Raw genomic sequence first — 17,780 nt, forward strand, 5'->3', positions numbered from 1 at the left:
TCAGGAAGAAAAAGACACAAGAAAAGCAGAGTACCCAGATGGTCACATTCTACTAGAAGCGCTACCCATAGTTTAGGTCAAATTATTTTTATTCAGCTGAAATTAATGTAATAAGACATTAGTCGAGTTTTTATTAGGAAGGAATTTAGTGAAATTAGTTGACTTTGAAATTTTAAGTTGTAATTAAATAATAGTTTAATGGAATTTTATTTGAGTTTAGTTAAATATACAATGCGTGGAATGGAATCTCAAAGAATCTATGTCTGAATTTTAATACACACTATGGAACTCGGGCTTTGGGTCGCCGTACTCGGGTTTCGAATTTCGGGGTATGATAGGTTATGCAAGGGATCATATCTAAGAACCAAGAGGCATTTATAGAGGGATGACAAATAATTGATGGTGCGTTAAAATGGGAGGTGTGGTATGCAAACTGAATTTAGAAACGGCCTATGGCCACATTGACTGGGTCTTTCTAGAATACATGTTAGAGAGAATGGTTGCGGGGAAAAATGGAGTAAGTGGATAAAGGAATGTATGAGATCCACCAAATTCCCAGTGCTAATTAATGGCTTGCTCAAAGTTTTTTTCCAAAGCTCGCGGGGATCAAGATAAGGTGATCCCCCCCCCCCCCCTCGTTTGTAGTGGTAACTGAGACCTTAAGCAAAATGTTGGAATGTGGTCAACAAATCGGTCCGTTCACCAGTTTCTTTGTTAGCAACTCTAGCCCTCTAGTGTCACATCTTCAATTTGTGGATGATACGTTATTGTTTTACGACGCGAATGCCAGCATGGTGGAGAATTTTTTTATTTTTTATTTTGGGAGGGGGGGGTCTCGGGACTGGAAGTGAATGCTTCTAAGAGTGTGATGTTAGGAATCTGCGTGACAAAGGAGGTGCTTGCAACGTGTTTCGGTTATAAGGTGGGTGAATTCCCATCTACGTACCTCAGCCTCCCTCCGTGTGTGGGAAACCGGCCAAGCATTTATGAGACAAAGTTTTAGAAAGAATGGAAAGTATGCTTGTCAAGTGGAGAGGTAAATATTTATCACTGGGGGGCCGCATCACAATGCTTAAAGCTATGCTATCTAGTCTCCTAATGTATTTCATGTCTTTATTCCGATGCTTGAAATCAGTTTTGAAAAAGATTGATAGGCTAAGGAGAGATTTTTTGTGTGGCAAGGGGCTAAAGATAAAAGAAAATATCATCTTCTGAAGTGGGTCGAGGTTTGTCCTATAAGGAGGGAGGTGTGGGCATTAAAATTTTGGATGATATGAATACAACTTTTTTGGGAAAGTGGATTTGGAGGTTTGGTACTGAAGATGGGGCTCTTTGCGAGGATATTATTATAAGAAAATATGGATACAATAAAGGTGGGTGGTCTACGAAAGAATCTTCTATGTATAGGGGATCACACGTGGAAAGGAATTGCTTTGGTTAGACGAAGTTTTGGGCAGAGTGTGCGCTTCGTGCTCGGGGACGACGAAAATATCCATTTTTGGAAAGACTAGTGGATTGGAGAGAAAACCTTGGAGTCGTGTTTCCTGCGGATCGCAAGGTTATCTACAGACTACGATGTGCTTGTGGGACAGTGTTTTCTAGAAGCGGGAAAGATGTGTCTTGGTTCCTTCCTTGCTGTCTCTTTATGACCAAAGAAGAGGTGGGGGAATTGACTTTCTTATTGGTCACATAAGATCTTGCTACCTAGTTTATGGAGTAGGACAAGCTGTGTTGGCAGTTAGAGAAGTCAGCGTGCTTCTCGGTCCGCTCTTTCTACAAGTTGATTCAAGCACGAGGTAGGGGTGATGATTCTAGTGGCGAAGTTGCCACCAATTTCATTTGGTCTTACGGCACCCCACCAAAAGTGGCGGCCTTCACTTGGTTGGTTGGCCGAGGAATGGTTTTGACAGTGGACGATCTTCGGAAGAGGGGAATGATTCTCCCAAATGTGTGCCTTATGTGCATGGCTGAATTGGAAACTGTTAGCCGCCTATTTATGCAGTGCTCGACGACATCCTTTTCGTGGAATGCCATCCTAACAATGTTCCGGGTTAAGTGGGTCTGCCCAAGTTCCATTGAGTTATTCTTATTGGCTTTGTGAGCCTTTATCATGTTCAGTTCTAGAGCCGAGGTAATCAAGGTTGTTGCCTTGTGGCAACCAATCGTAAAACTTGTGCAAATCTATCATTTAAAATCTGGCCCCAGATTGCTGGGAGAAAGGCGACGACAATGATGATAATGAAAAAGGCCTACTCAAACCCGAAATTTCAACAGAAGGGGACAAGCCTCAATAGAGAGCAATGACCAACCAATAACGAATGACCCCCTCGTCACTTCCTCTTTTGCAACAGTATTGGCTATCTCATTAGCTTCCCTTTAAACAACCAAGAACAAGACCACTCGCTCTAAGGTGATTCCTATCCTCGGAAATACAAGAAAATTTCCATAAGCACGGTGACTTTGAAGAAGCTTATCTGATGGCTTTGTCAAAGTCCCCTTCAATGACAGAGAGCCAACATCCCACAGCGAGGCAATATGCAAGCCCTCCAAGAGATTTCCATTTCATTTGAGCCCATAATGCCACAAGGACCAAAGAACATCAAATATCTCCACCTTGTTTTGGACCACCTCCCACGCTAGAGGACCTGGTTACCCAAGGGGATAACTAAGAAGGCATATTGCATACAAAGGTGCTGATAAATGACCAAAGAGGCATGCAAATTCGAAAAGAGTATTATCGTACAAGGATATGTAATATGGGCTTGGACATGAATCTCAACACTAAAAACCATGATGATCCCATGAAACAGAACATGATGACACATACATGCTGATATATGTACTACCCAAAGCAAGGAGAAAGATAATTTTAGAAAATTTCTTGACTATTGTGTATGGGCTGTCACATATGCAGCCCAGCCATTTATCTCATTGCAATTACTAGAAAATGAAGAATCATTTTTTTCACTTTGTCTGGATGGATAAGTGAGTTGAAGTGTGAACATTCAGTTTCAAAATGATGAAATCACAGAAATCAATGATGTTTCCTAGCATTCATAATGAGGAAGTTGCCCTCCCATTGCATTTCTTCAACTTCAATTTGGAGCCAGGCCCTCGACATGAATGTGATTGAATAAAAGTACAATTAGGTTTTTTCACACTAAAATAGAGTAATAACTCCAGTTAAGTTTGTTGGGCATCCAAGCATACCCTTGGACAATAATGGGCTTCAGTACTGTGGACAAAATCATTTAAGACAATTGTACTTAAAATTGTAGAGTGATGTAAATATGAGACCCAAGTAAAGTATCCTAACCTGAAAGATGGTGGAGTCCACGCACTCATTCTTTGCATCCAACTGCACATTTCCTTCCTCAAAATAGTGGGCATCTACCTGAGAAAACCGTAATAATTAAATATTGATTTTTGCAACATGTTCATAAGATGAGTTTAGCTGAAATGAGGATGTTGAGATGGATGAGTGGCGAGACAACAAAGGATAAAATTAGAAATGAATGCATTCGAGGGAACTTGGTAGCACCAATAGGTAATAAGGTGAGGGAAAGTAAACTGAGATGGTTTGGTCATGTGCAATAGAGACCAAGAACTGCGCTAGTTAGGAGTGAGTTGCTACAGGAGACTCTAAAAGGGCAAGGGGAAGGCCCAAAAGGATGTGGATGGAGGTAGAAAGAAAAGACTTGTTGGTCTGACTGATGTTATGGCCCTTGATAGAGTGGAATGGTGTAACATGATTCATGTAGCCAGCCCAACTAGTTGGGATAAGGCTTAGATGATGATCGTGATGATGAATTAAATATTGATTTTTAGCTGGTTTAAAACTTGAAACAGAGACAATTTTAAACAAGATAGCTGAATTTAATGAATTAGCCATTATCGATAAGTATTACCTTCATGCATAGTGCATAGGAATATGAAGCATGAGCTTTAGATACAAGTTCATCATACATTTATCCAGGATATTTGCTCTTATGTCATATTACCTACTCAAAAGCAATACCTGCATTTTGCCTCTTAGCTCCACTAGTTGCACATCATCCTTAAATTCAATATTCCAGACAGAGCGCCAACTTCCATTGCTGGATAAACAAAGAAAAAGGTAGTTATAACCTTACTTAAAAGCACGAATGCCGAATGTTATATCCTACATTATAGTGTGAATGGTCAGGAAAAATGTCAGGCTTGACCATCGTATGTGAACAATCTCAAAAGAACAGGATGGAAGTACTTTCAATTGGCTTTGTGTCCTTTATGACATCCAGCAGCATTAGTAAATGATATCAGTCCCATACCCTTTACCAGTGCACTTTGGTGGAGGAACCAAACATCAAATTAGTGGATCCCCACTTGGATTGGATGATAGTGAAAAAAATTGCATAGATTGGAAGTTTGCAACTACCCATCCATATTCTTTGATGGTCCAGAAATTTACAGAAAAACCCCAGAAAAGGCTATATATCACATGACTAGAAACATCCAATCATTGCCATTGGCCCATCCATCTAGTAGTCTATCAGTTGGTCAGCTTGGATTGATCGGCACATTTGCCAATTTCTTGATTGTAGGGTCGATACCTTTTACTAAATGGTACTGGACATGAACTAACTTGACTACTTTCTAGATACATCCAATGTAAGTTACATGTGGAGATGTTAGTCAATGTTGGACACTGACTCAAGGTTCCAGCCGCAGGCATCCCAAAACACAGGATATGTTGACCTCTACATACAGTTTGCACAATACTTTTTTTTTTTTGAGAAGCAATAAGATTTATTAAAACAGCCTACAGGCCAGAGTTAAACAAGAAATAAGCTGTAGCAAGCAAAAATATAACGCCTATGACAATCAGGGTGCCCACTCGCAAATATATATTTTAGCCCTCCTAAGAACATCAGAATTGGAGCCACTATGTGATGTAGGAACAATGCATGAATTCAAATACTGTGAGACATAAATCAGCAAATTTAAATTAATTAATGAAAACTACAAATCTTGCTACCATCATCACAAACATCAAGATTCTAAGAGGAAATCATGCATAGTTTAAGCCTAAGTTGCCAAGCATCATCCTACAAGACCATTAAACATGAGAAACTGTGATCTAATAGATGTAGATACATCCAAATAGCATAGGGTTAGGCCTAATGTAAAGGGGAAGGTCTAATACTACCTAAGGCTTACTAGATTTGGGTGTGGGTGAAGCTACAGTTAGGAAAGTTTGGGGAAAAAAATGTGAAATTAAGGTTAAAGTGAGAAATTAAATAAAGGGATTAAAGGATTTAGGTATTAGGAGATGGGAAATTAGGGATTTTAGGTTAATTGAAGGATTTGAAGATCTAGGGTTTGGAAATTTGGGGAAATTGGGAGATTTGGGATTCTAGGGTTAGAGTTAGGGTTTTGGACAAGGGAAGATAGGGTTGAAGGATTCAAAGAGCCAAGAAGGATTAGAGGTATGGTTGTACGGACCAGCCCGTGGGCTCGCACGTGTGTTCGTACGGTCACACGTGTGGGGTTTGGTCGGCTAGGGTTTGGTACGTGACCTTGGGGTTTTGATGGAAAGGATGAAGAAGAAGAAAGGAAAGTGTTGGGATAGGTTTTGGATGAAGAACTAAGGAGATTTTAACAAAATACATTGCACGAAGAAGAAAAACTCAAATATGGATAACTGGAAGCCTCGTACTCCTGTGATTGAAGATATGCATCACACCAATCTTCGTTCCAAATCGCATAGAGCAAGTCTTTACATCGCATAAAGAAGAAGAAACAAATGAATTTTGTGTTTTTTTTTTTTTTGAGAGAAATCCCTATCTTAAAAACTTATAAAAATTACAAAATTGACCATGTTTGATGACTTTTGACCAAAATAACCCTAATCTAATAAAAAAACAAATAAAACCACTCATAAGGTGTCCAAAGCATAAATCAAACATAAACTAAATCCTAAAACATAAATGTCCTATGATGACAAGAATGGTCCACAATCAACGACCCAATCATGTAATCCATGCGATCCAATGGCCCGATCGTCACGTCCCTCAAATCTAATGGTCCAAATTGTTCCCTCAAGCAACCCATGTGCACCTTCCCATTGTGGGGTCTTCTAGATGCTCGCACATGCACATGGGGTCTTCAACATGGCTACTCGCCTAGCCATAGAGAAACTGGGGCGACCCGCTTCCTCCTCTGATACGTATGCAAAGGCGTACGTGATGTGATGTGATGTCCTCATCAACTATGATTCCGAAAGCAACAATTATTCTACTCTCCGCAAAGGGTCTAAAGACTAGCAAGCAAGGCCAGCCACCAGCTCGACCTACCTCCTTTCTCGGAACCACCATTATGCCAAGCAGGAAAAAGACCCTCAATAGATCTCGACATCACCTAGGGGGCTTAAAAACAAACCAAGGATACATCCCACAATCTCCTAGCAAAGGGTCAGTGGATGAAAAGGTGGTCCACCAATTCTGCGTCTTTCATGCACATTAGACAGATATTAGAAATCGCCAAAGCTCTCTTATGCAAGTTATCGATGGTGAGCACCATGTTCCTTCCTACGAGCCAAGCAAACGCCACTACTTTGGGAGGAGCTCTATAATACCTAATTGGACTTGTATGGCAACATCTCTCACTGGCCTCTAATTGGGAGCTCAAGCCATAAAAAGATCACATAGAGAATCTTCCCAACTTATCTTTCAACCAAATCATCGAATCTTTCACGCTTGAAGAAGGGCAACTTCCTTAAAGATGGGAGAGAAGCTACACCAAGTCATCCACGTCGATGCCTATGAGGTTGTGCCTACAGGGAGGGGCCCAAACACCATCTGCACCCAGATCAAAGAAGCAGTGGGTGATTGAGATATCCGAAGAGGGAGAAGGCCTGATGAGTCTAGGAAACTCCGATCTAAGCAAGGCTTCCCTGATCGAAACATTGTCTCAAAACCAGATCTAGTTCCCATCTACAACGGAGAATCCAACCCCCTCCAAGACTTCGCTCACCACATAAGTGACCACCTTACAAAGGCTAGACGTTCTATAAAGGGAGGAGCAATGTTGTCAAATTGCATACAATTGCATAAGCCATCAGCCTAGACTGATCGCTTATGCCATCACATAATCGCATAAGCAATTGCTTAGGCTAATGGCTTATATATATATAATTAATTAATTTAAAAATAGAAAAAATGGAAAAATCGTAAGAAATTCTAAAAAGATTAAGGGGCTGTTTGGCATCTCTACAAACAAGAGCTTATTTGCTTACTCTTAAAAAATTAGTAATAAACTTTTTGGTAAAACTCTAATTTTACCACTTAGGGCCCTGTTTGTTAACACTGAATTTTTGTACTTAACGTGGAATTTGGAAAATATTCCATGTTTAGTGGTGTTTGTTAATGCATAGGAAGGAAAGCGCTCCACGATTTTATGTTGAAATTTTTCCGTGATGGGAGTCTAGCTTAATGGGGAATGGAGAATGCGCTCCGTGATTATTATTATTTTAATCCAAAATTATCCTTTGCGAGAAAGATTTTCTGCCTTGTATTATACACATCCCAACTTTTAACATGGGGCACTTCTCTAAGCCCACCATCTCATCCATTCCATTCATCCATTTTTAAAGATCATTTTAGGGCTTGGTACCAAAAATGAGAGGAATATAAATCTCAGGTGGACCACACCACAAGAAAAAAATAGTGATTGGATATCCACCATTAAAATTCTCCTAAGGCCCAATGTACTGTTTATTTGACATCCAATCTGTTGATTAGGTCATATAGACCCAGATGAATGGAAAAAACAAAGATCAGCTTGATCCAAAACTTTTATGGCCCCCCAAAAGTTTTTAATGGTCGACATTCATTCAACACTGTTTTCCTGTAATGTGGTCCACTTGAGATTGGGATATACCTCATTTTTGGTCTCATATCATAAAATGATCTAGAAACATAGATGGACGGCATGGATGAAACACATACATCATGGTGGGGCCCACATAGCACCAACCACCAGCCATTGGCTGGTGGTAGGGGAGTAACCAATCTGTTTCCACGTCCAGTTGAGTAGCGAGACTCGCTATTGAAGTGATTGACGTCACCAAGTTATGTGGGCCCCATCATGATGTATGTTTTGTATCCACGCCGTCCATCCATTTGGAAATATAATTTTAGGTAAAGATCCAAAGAATGAGTCAAATCCAAAGCTCCGGTGGACCTCACCATAGAAAACAGTGGGGAGAGTGACACCCACCGTTAAAAACTTAATTAGGCCCAAAAGTTTTTTATCAAGCTAATATTTGTTTTTTCCCTTCTTTCGTGTTTGTGTTAACTTGTGAACAGGTTGTATTTCAAATAAAAATCACGGTGAGCCTTAGGAAGGTTTCAACGGTAGGCATCAATCTCCCCACTGTTTGTTGTGGTGGGGTCAACTACATATTTGGACCCGCCTCATTATTTAACTCATGCCCTAAAATTAAATCTCCAAATAGATGGACGGTGTAGATAAACACATACATCATAGTGGGCCCACAAAACTTGGTGACGTCACTTCGGTAGCGAATCTCGCTATTCAACCTGTCAGTAGCTAATCCGCGTCCAAGTAGGATGCGGATTAGCTGGTGTACCTCACACCAGCTATATGGCTGCTGTATTGATGTCAACAAGTTCTGTGGGTCCCATCATGAGGTATGTGTTATATCCAAACCCTCCATCCACTTAGCGAGCTCGTATTAAGGCTTGAGACGAAAAATAAGACATCAAACTATCAAGCGGACCACACTGCAAAAAGCAGCGGGGGATTGAGCGTCTACCATTGAAACCCTTTTTGGGGTCACAAAAGTTTTGGATCAATATGATTTTTTTCCTCTTCATACAGGTATTTGTGACCTTATGAGCATATTGGATGGAAAATAAATGTTATGGTGGGCCCTACGAATATTTTAACGGTGAAAATCATTATCTCCACTGCTATTTGTGGTGTGGTCCATCTAATCTTTGGATATTATTCATTTTTGGATAATGCTCTAAAATGATCTCTAAAAATAGATGAACGGTGTAGATATAATAAATACATCACTGTGGGGCCCATGTAACTTTGATCTCCTTTGAACCGTTCGTATAACTTGGAGATCAAGGAGCGTTAGTGCTCGTCTTTGCACGACACGTACCTACAACAGCTATATAGCTAAGCCTTTCATGGGAACTCCCAGCGCGATGATGTGGTGGGGTCCACCGCAATGTTTGCAAGAAATCCACGCCGTCCATCCGTTTTGCGAGGTCATTTAAGGACGTGTGACTAAAATTGAAGTTTATAAAATACTTAAGTGTGCCATACAAGAGGAAACAACGGGCATTCAGTGAGCACCGTTGAAGCATTTATATGGCCATAAAAGTTTTGTATCAAGTTATATTTTAGGTGTTTTCACTTCATCCAATTGGGAATGACCTTATAAACGGTTTGGATAGCATATAAACATCAAGGTGAGCCTTATTTGAAGGTTTTTTTGCTAGTGGTACCCAACCCTACACGACACACAGTGACAATCTTCCCGTTAAGAGGAATTGAGGACCTTATGAATAATGATATTTTAGTTTTCTATTAAGTATTTTAGTTTATTTGAATTAAATATAATGATTTTATTTTCATTTAATAAAAAATAATTTCTTTATAATGTAAAACATTTCCAAACGGGAGATGGGAGCAAATGTGTCAAATAAACATATTTCAGACATTTAAGATGTTTGTTAACAAACAGATTGTTTCAAATTCAGTACTTAATTTTGAGACTTGAGCCATAACTATCGAACAAGGTTTTAGACTTCAGATTTCAAATTTGGTCTTTAGACTTCAGATCTAACAAACGGGTCCTTATTCTTTTAGCAACTAGCTAAAAAGCTCTTAAGAATAAGTAGAGTGGCCATTTATTTTTTATGAGCTTATTTGGCTTAAGTGGGTAGACATTTTTTTAACTAATTTTTGGACAAGTTTATCCTTAAACTTTTCAAGTAATTCCCATCTTGCCCTCTTCTCTTTTCTTTACATTCTCCGAGGTAGACCCACATGAGGAATGACCCGTATTGAAGGTGGGGCCCCACATGATAAATGGTGCACATCATGGTGGGCCCACATAATGCACGGTCACATCAAAGGTGGGCCCCATGCGATGGATGACCCACATCAAAGTCTGGCCCTACATGATGGATGATCCACATCAAGCAGGCCCCACTTGATGGACAGTCCATATCAAAGTTGGGACCCACATGATGGATGGTGGACATTGAATGTGGGACCACATGATGGAAGGTTGACATTAAAGGTGGTCCCACATGATGAACAACCCATATTGAAGATTGAGCTCCACATGATGGATGGTCCACAACAAAAGTTGGACCTACATGATGAATGGTGGACATCAAAGGTGGATCCCACATGATGGATGACCCACATCAAAACGTGCCCTTGCATGATGGACTATCCACAACAAGGGAGCCCCACATGATGGATGGTCCACAACAAAGTTGGGACCTACATGATGGATGGTGGAAATCAAAGGTGGGTTCCACATGATGGATGGCCTGGATCAAAATGTGGCCCCACATGATAGATGGTCCACAACAAACGTGGGATCCACATGATGGATGGTGGACATCAAAGATGGGCCCACATGATGAACGACACATATTGAAGGTGGGGCCTCACATGATGAATTGTCCACATTAAGGTGGGCCCACATAACGCACGGTTCATATCAAAGGTGGGCCCCACATGATGGATGGCCCACATCAAAGTGTGGCCTAGCATGATGGACCATCCACATCAAATGGGCCCCACTTTGGGCGGTCCACATCAAAGGCGGGAACCACATGCTGGATGATGGACATTAAAGGTGCGCCCACATGATGGTCGGTTGACGTCAAAGGTGGGCCCACATGATGAACGGCCCATATTGAAGGTGGGGCCCCACACAATGAATGGTTCACATCGAGGTGGGCCCACGTAATGGACGGAGTGGGCTTCACATGATGGATGACCCACATTAAAGTGTGGCCCCTTGTGATGGAGGTACACATCCAAGGTCTCTCATGATAGATGGCCCATATCCAAAGTGGTTCACATGATAGATGATCCACATAGAAGGTGCACCCAGTGTTTTAAATATCGACGATATCGGCCGATATATCCCATGATATATCTTATATCCCACCTGTGCGATACGAAATGCACAAGTAGTACGATATATCCCACATGTTCAATCTGGTGAGCATTTTCGAATTTCTATAATTTTATTTCCTGTAAATCATGTTAAATTAGTGTCAAATTATTACAAATCCATGATTTTTCATGTTTTGTATGAAAAATCATGGATTGGGAGCTTCGATTTCGAGATTTGGAGGAAATGGGCCGAGTTGCAAAAAATTGAAAAAAAAAATCAAAATTTCCAAATTTCTCGCAAATTGTTTGCAATCTGTGTCCAAACAAAAAATCAAACATGTATGTAACCTAATCTAGTGATTCTTCTTTTGCTTTTGAATGTATTGCTTGTGTTTCCACATGTCTTCTTACATTTATAAATTATATGAATGTACATTGAATATACTTGCATCAATTCAGTTAGACAACGTATAGAATAGGACCTTATACAAAGAAAACCTTTATGTGTACTTGTTTTTTTATAATGTTTTGATTTATAAGTTTATATTGATGTCTTTTTAAATAATCACTTAAGTTTCATTGAAAAATTCGACCAATTTTCTTATGTTTCCTGTTTCTGACAACAACGATACATTAAACGATACAACCGATATATCCCATGCGATAACCGACACGTATCCGTATCCCAAGAATGTGATACGTAATGCGATACCAATATTTCAAACATTGGGTGCGCCCCACACGATGGATGGTGGATATCGAAAGTGGGCCCCACATGATGGACAATCCACTTTGAAGGTAGGGCCCACATGATGGACACATCAAATGTGAACTCCACATGATGGGTGATGGTTAGTGGACATTGAGGGGCCCCACATAAAGGACAATTATCATTGATGGTGGGCCCCACATGATGGACGACCTACATCAAGTGGGCCCCTAATGATGAATGGTCCACACATCTAAGATGGGCCTTGCATGATGGACAACCCACTTTGAAGGTTTGACTCACATGATGGAAGGTCCACATCAAAGGTAGGCTCCGTATGATGGACAATCCACAACCAATGTCCGACGATGGCCTAAATGTCTTAAATCATGAAGATTGTAGCCATCCATTCTTTTGCCATTTTGGGTACAGTCCATCTATGGTGAGATCCACCAAAACAACCATTTGGATTGCTCCTATACTAGAGTTTTTGTAATCTTTAAAAATTACATCAACTACCCCTAAAAAAATTCTTATTTGAACGTTTTGCCAAACGTGCTTATTTCAAATAAGAGCTTTTTTCAGCTTTGAAAAAGTGATTTTACCAAACGAGCATATTTAAAACAAGAGCTAGAACAAAAAGAACTTGTAGCTCTTATTTAAAAAGCTCTTATTGAATTATAATAGAGATGCCAAACGAGCCCTAAGAAAAACTGTCTAATTACTACAAGTGATTGGATTAGGTTTTTTATTTTAACTTATCTCTTGTAGTTTAACTATTAGACCATCTACAAGTTACATTATATTATATAATATAACAAAACATTCAACAAGTTACACTAAGAAAGAATTAATTATTCAAACCTACAAATATAGAAATTTTATTGATAACTTGAATCTCGATGAGTTGATGTATGCATAACATAATACAATACAAGTTACAAGTACAACTCTACAAGTTACAAACAACCAAACTTACAAGGTACAACCTTAGGAAGTATGCCATCGCATAGGGTGCATGCAATGGCATAATCGCATGAGCCATCGCACACATTTCGCATACAAAAGTATGCCATCATATACACCCCAAACCGCATATGCCACCATGGCATATGTGATTTCAGTGGCCCATTTCGCATTATGCAATCACATATGATAGCACTAAGGAGTCCCTAATCCACTGCCCCCTACTAATAATACAATTCTTCTTGGAGTTGAAGGTCATCCAAAGGTTGTCTTCTCCCATCCCAAATCTCCAAACCCACTTACCCAATAAGGTAGAATTGACATTCTTCAAGTGGAATTTACCTTTAGCCATGAGACTGTGCTACAGTAAGTCCCTCCTCAACCTCTCCAACCTTGACTTCATGCACCTGAACAAGCATATGAAATATGGGGAAGGTTCGAGAGAGTGGCCTTAATGAGCATGATTCTTTCGCCTAAGGATAGAAGTCTACTCTTCCATGATGATAGCTTCCGATCTCCATCCTTTCAATGACCTTGTCCCACAATTGCTTTGCAGGTTTACCTATACAACGAGCGAGGCCAAGGTATGTAGAAAGGAAAGACCCAGCCCAACATCTGAAGACTTCGGCCAGCAAAGCCATTTCTTCCACAGACATATGAATCCTGAGGATTTCGTTCTTGGAGATGTTGACTTTCAATCCCGATACCACCTTGAAACACCTAACGATTTTCCTCAGGTTGTCCACCATGGACTCATCTACCTTGTAGAAAATAATAGTGTCGCCAACAAATTAGAGATGGGAGATATGTAGATCGACCCTCTCTACCCTGAACCCTCCGAAAAGATCCATGGACTAGCCTTTGTTCATCATTCTATTAGAGAACCGTCAAGACTACCACAAATCGAAAGGGAGAGATCCCCTAGTCAGAGGTAGGGGTGTACATTGAGTCGAATTGAGTCGAGTTGGCCTCAACTCGACTTGGCTCAGCCACTAGCTGACCTCAGCTCGAACTTGGCTTGGCTCGGTCCTCAAGCTTGACTGGTCAGCTCGGCTCGGTTTGGTCAACAGCTCGGGCCAGTTCGAGCCGAGTTCAAGCCAAGATCGAGCCGAGTTCACCATTGCAGCATTTTCACAAACACCTAAACTGCACCTTTAAAATCTCACTGTATTTGAGACAGCAGCAATGGTTTTACAGGTATTTTATCAAACACCTACTAAGCAACATACAAATCAAGAAAAAAAAAAGGGTGTTGGTTTCATATACATACCTTCCTTGCCACCAGCCACACTTCTTAGAGTCATTTCATCAAACACTTGGTGAGCAACATCAATATCAAAGTAACCAAGTCACCGAACTGGTTCGATCCGAGTCGAGTCGAGCTAGGGCCAACTGGAGCTCGGCTTGAACTCATTTTCGAGCTCAAAAAATCAGATCGACTCGGTTCGAACTCAGCTTCGAACCGAGGTTTTTCAAGTCGAGTCAAGCGAGCTAACTGAGCTAGCTCGGTTCATGTACACCTCTAGTCAGAGGCATCTGAGACCTTGAAGAAACCAAAGGGAAAGCCACTAAACAGCACAAAATTTGGCGGCCCAAACACAAGCTTGAATCTACCATCTCTAATAAGTCCCATAGCCCAACCGACCAAACATATAATCAAGAAATTTCAAATCCACATGATCGTAGGCCTTCTCCGAGTCCAACTTGCAAATAATACCTTTACGGCCTGCCTGATGACGAGAATCGATGCACTAACTGCAACCAATGCGTTGTCCAGAATGTCTACTGGAAATAAATACACTTAGGAGTGGAGATTACCTTCTAGAGGATGACCTGAAACGTTTCGGCCAGGATCTTAGCAATGATTTTGTAGACGCTGCTGATAAGACCGATGGGACTAAAATCCTCCAAGATCTCCGCCCCTTCTATTTTCGGGATGATTGCCATAAAGGAGTTCCCCATCTCCAACAACAGTCCAACTTGATTGAAAGAACTCGGCTGTGAAGCTCGTCAAGTCCAGCCCTAACAACCTCCCAAAACACTTGGAAGAATGCTCAAGAGAACTCATCCAACCGTGAAGCTTTGTCCTTACCAAGCGCCTCCACAATTTTTATTTTTATTTTACACACACACATACACCCCACACACTCACGCCTTAGTGGGATTTCACCACCTATGGACACTCAAACCCTTGACCAGGTGTTGAAACTCCTTAGAGTTTGCCACCGGAGCAAGAGTAAGGATCCAAGCGCCTCCACAGTTGCTTTAACTTCTACCTCTAGAAAAGGCACCTCGAGCATGGTTCTGAGTGTCGGTATCTAGTGACATATCAGTCCGGCAGAAAAATGATAAGATAGGGCGTTGCGTATCGGTGTTGTGACCGTATTGGCCCATATCAGTCAGAATTTTTTAAGCTAAAGAATTAAGGAAAATATTAGGAAAACATGGAATAATAAGATATTCAAGAATCAATCTTTCTTCTTTCTTTCTTTCTTTCTTTCTTTTTGTTTTTTTTTTGGATTTTGGATATGCATATGATGGTGTATCAGAACATTCTTTGATGAGAATGTTGTCTGTCAATTTGACTTGTTAAAGGTCAACTAAATGGGCTATAATTGAACACAAATCAAGCATGATTTGGTGACCTACGGCCCATTACATTGAAATATAACGAAAAGAAGATGAAAATATCAAAAAGAAAAGTGAACGTTTACCCCTTCTTTTCGACTTTTCCCATGATGGTCCACTTCGCTTTGATCTGTCGAATTCCATTCAAATCATTTTTTTTTAATCCCAAAATAGGTATAAATCTAGCCTAAAATGAGTTTTTAAGATTCTTCTATGATTTAAATGAAAAAAAAAAAAAAAGAGAGAGGAGATACGAGTGAAATTTTGGGATAAAAATAAAATAAAATCAAAATTAGGCTTTTATGGATGTATCAGCCATATCGATGCCGATATGGGTCAATTTTTTCATATCGGGCCGATACGACCTTGTATCTAGAGTTGTACATGAACCAGGCTAGCCCGGTTAACTCGCTCGACTCGGCCCGATCCGGAACTAAGTTCGGTCCGGGACAGGCCATTTTCTTTAGCTCGAAACTGAGTTCAGGCCGAGTTCGAACAGGTCCCAGTTCGGCCCGACTCGGTTCGAAACCCGACTCGGCCGTTTATATATATATATATATATATATATATATATATATATATATATATATATATATATATATATATATATATATATATATCCTAAATCTTTACCCTAACCATTTGAGACAGAGAAGTGAGAACGCCGTCCGACCCATGAACTTGCTGTAAGGTTCGAAACTGGCCCGAACTCGCCCGATTGCTGACCGGGCCGAGTTCGGGCTGGACATGTTGGCCCGGTGACCGGGCCGGGCCGAGTTGAGCCCAGTTTGACTCGGTTCGGCCAGATGTACACCCCTACCTGTATCGCATATTGTCTCGTATCGATATGGATACGATACGGCCGTATTGGCCGATATGATACCAATATTCATATATATGCCCTCGAGAGCAGTAACCTTAACATTTGATACTCTATCAAATACCAAGTTGCCAAGGCTCAGTCGCGCCCACTTCTCTTCCGATAAGAGGTTCATGTACTACCTTGTGATGGCATTGTAAATTTGGGATTTATCTTTGATTCTTCTACCATCCACTGGCAAAGAAGATAATCTGTTGAATCTGGCACAAGCACCAGCAATCCTACGGAAGAAGTACATGTTTTTATCCTCCTAAGCCAAGTTGCCATTGATCGCTAACGCCATTTGCTTTCCTCTTTGAACTGGTTTTTGTAATCAAAGGATAGTTTTTCCTTCGTTGCTCTCTCATCTTCAAACAACGCCCCTCACTCTTGTTTTACATCCAACTCTAGGATCTCATGTAAAATGCTATCCATTTCTTGCTCCCGCTACCCGAACACCTCTTGCTTCCACACCTTAAGCTTGTCTTTTGGCATCTTAAGCTTCTAGAAGAGCCTAAAGTCTGCAAAGCATCTACCTTGAAGGAGGACCACCATCCTGATACTACCTCATGAAAGCCCTACACCGCGAGCCACAACAACTCAAAATGAAAGAGTTTGGGGCTCCAGTTATCTTCGCAACCTCCAAGAGCACTAGGCAATGATAAAAAACAAGATTGGGAAGGCCCCTTTGAAACACCAACAAGAACCTCTCCACCCACGAGTGAGAAACCAGAAATCTATTGAGCTTTGACATAGCGACTCTCTTGGCCATTAGACCAAGTGAATTCAACTCCTCCCATTGACAGGTCCACCTTTAAACCCACTTAAAGAAGCCTTGCATGTTGCTTCAGACACAACCTCCACTGAGCTTCTCATGAGAGAATCAGATCACATTGAAGTCGTTGCCCACACACCACGGAAATTGCCACATATGAAGGTGAACGACGACTGCTCCCATAGTAGTGGTCGGAGAGTCGGTTGATCGGATCATACACCCCAAAGAAGATCCACCTAAAGCTAGAGGCCACCTCTTTTAGAGCCCTCAAAAAAAAAAAAAAAAAAAAAAAAAGACCGTTGTAATAATCTCCCCTTGCCCAAATGTTTAGATCCCATGAAATCATCACACCCCCAGTCAAACCCAAAGTGTCCGGCGCCTCCCACTCCATATCCCTATGCCCCCAAATTGACTCCACCACTCTTTGATCAATTGAATGGAGCTTGGTCTCCCCAAGGACAATCAACTAGGCTTTGGATCTCTTGCAAGTCCCTCACCTAGAGGTGCTTTTAATAACACCCAAGACCTCTCACGTTCCAGCTTAAGATCTTCATAGAGGAACCAACCTAACCTCTATTCCCCTCCTTTAACTCCTTGGGACGGCCTCGGGATTGCTACTGAGAGAGACCCCAAGGTCAGCTAGCTCCCTACCACCCTTGGCAGATTTTAAAGACTTCCTTTGG

At 41.0% G+C, this 17,780-nt stretch overlaps 1 protein-coding gene across 1 annotated transcript in view; it reads right to left on the bottom strand.

The window, feature by feature from the left end:
* Positions 1-17,780, bottom strand: part of LOC131225305 (F-actin-capping protein subunit alpha) — a 48,603-nt gene that overhangs the window by 10,838 nt on the left and 19,985 nt on the right. The window contains exons 6-7 of the mRNA XM_058220818.1: positions 4,019-4,097; positions 3,317-3,394 (exon numbers count right to left, since the gene is read on the bottom strand). Of these exons, the coding sequence (XP_058076801.1) occupies positions 3,317-3,394; positions 4,019-4,097 (157 nt within the window). The remainder of the gene's footprint in view (positions 1-3,316; positions 3,395-4,018; positions 4,098-17,780) is intronic.

Source organism: Magnolia sinica, chromosome 14 (assembly GCF_029962835.1).
Source record: "Magnolia sinica isolate HGM2019 chromosome 14, MsV1, whole genome shotgun sequence".
In the NCBI taxonomy this organism is placed as follows: Eukaryota; Viridiplantae; Streptophyta; class Magnoliopsida; order Magnoliales; family Magnoliaceae; genus Magnolia; species Magnolia sinica.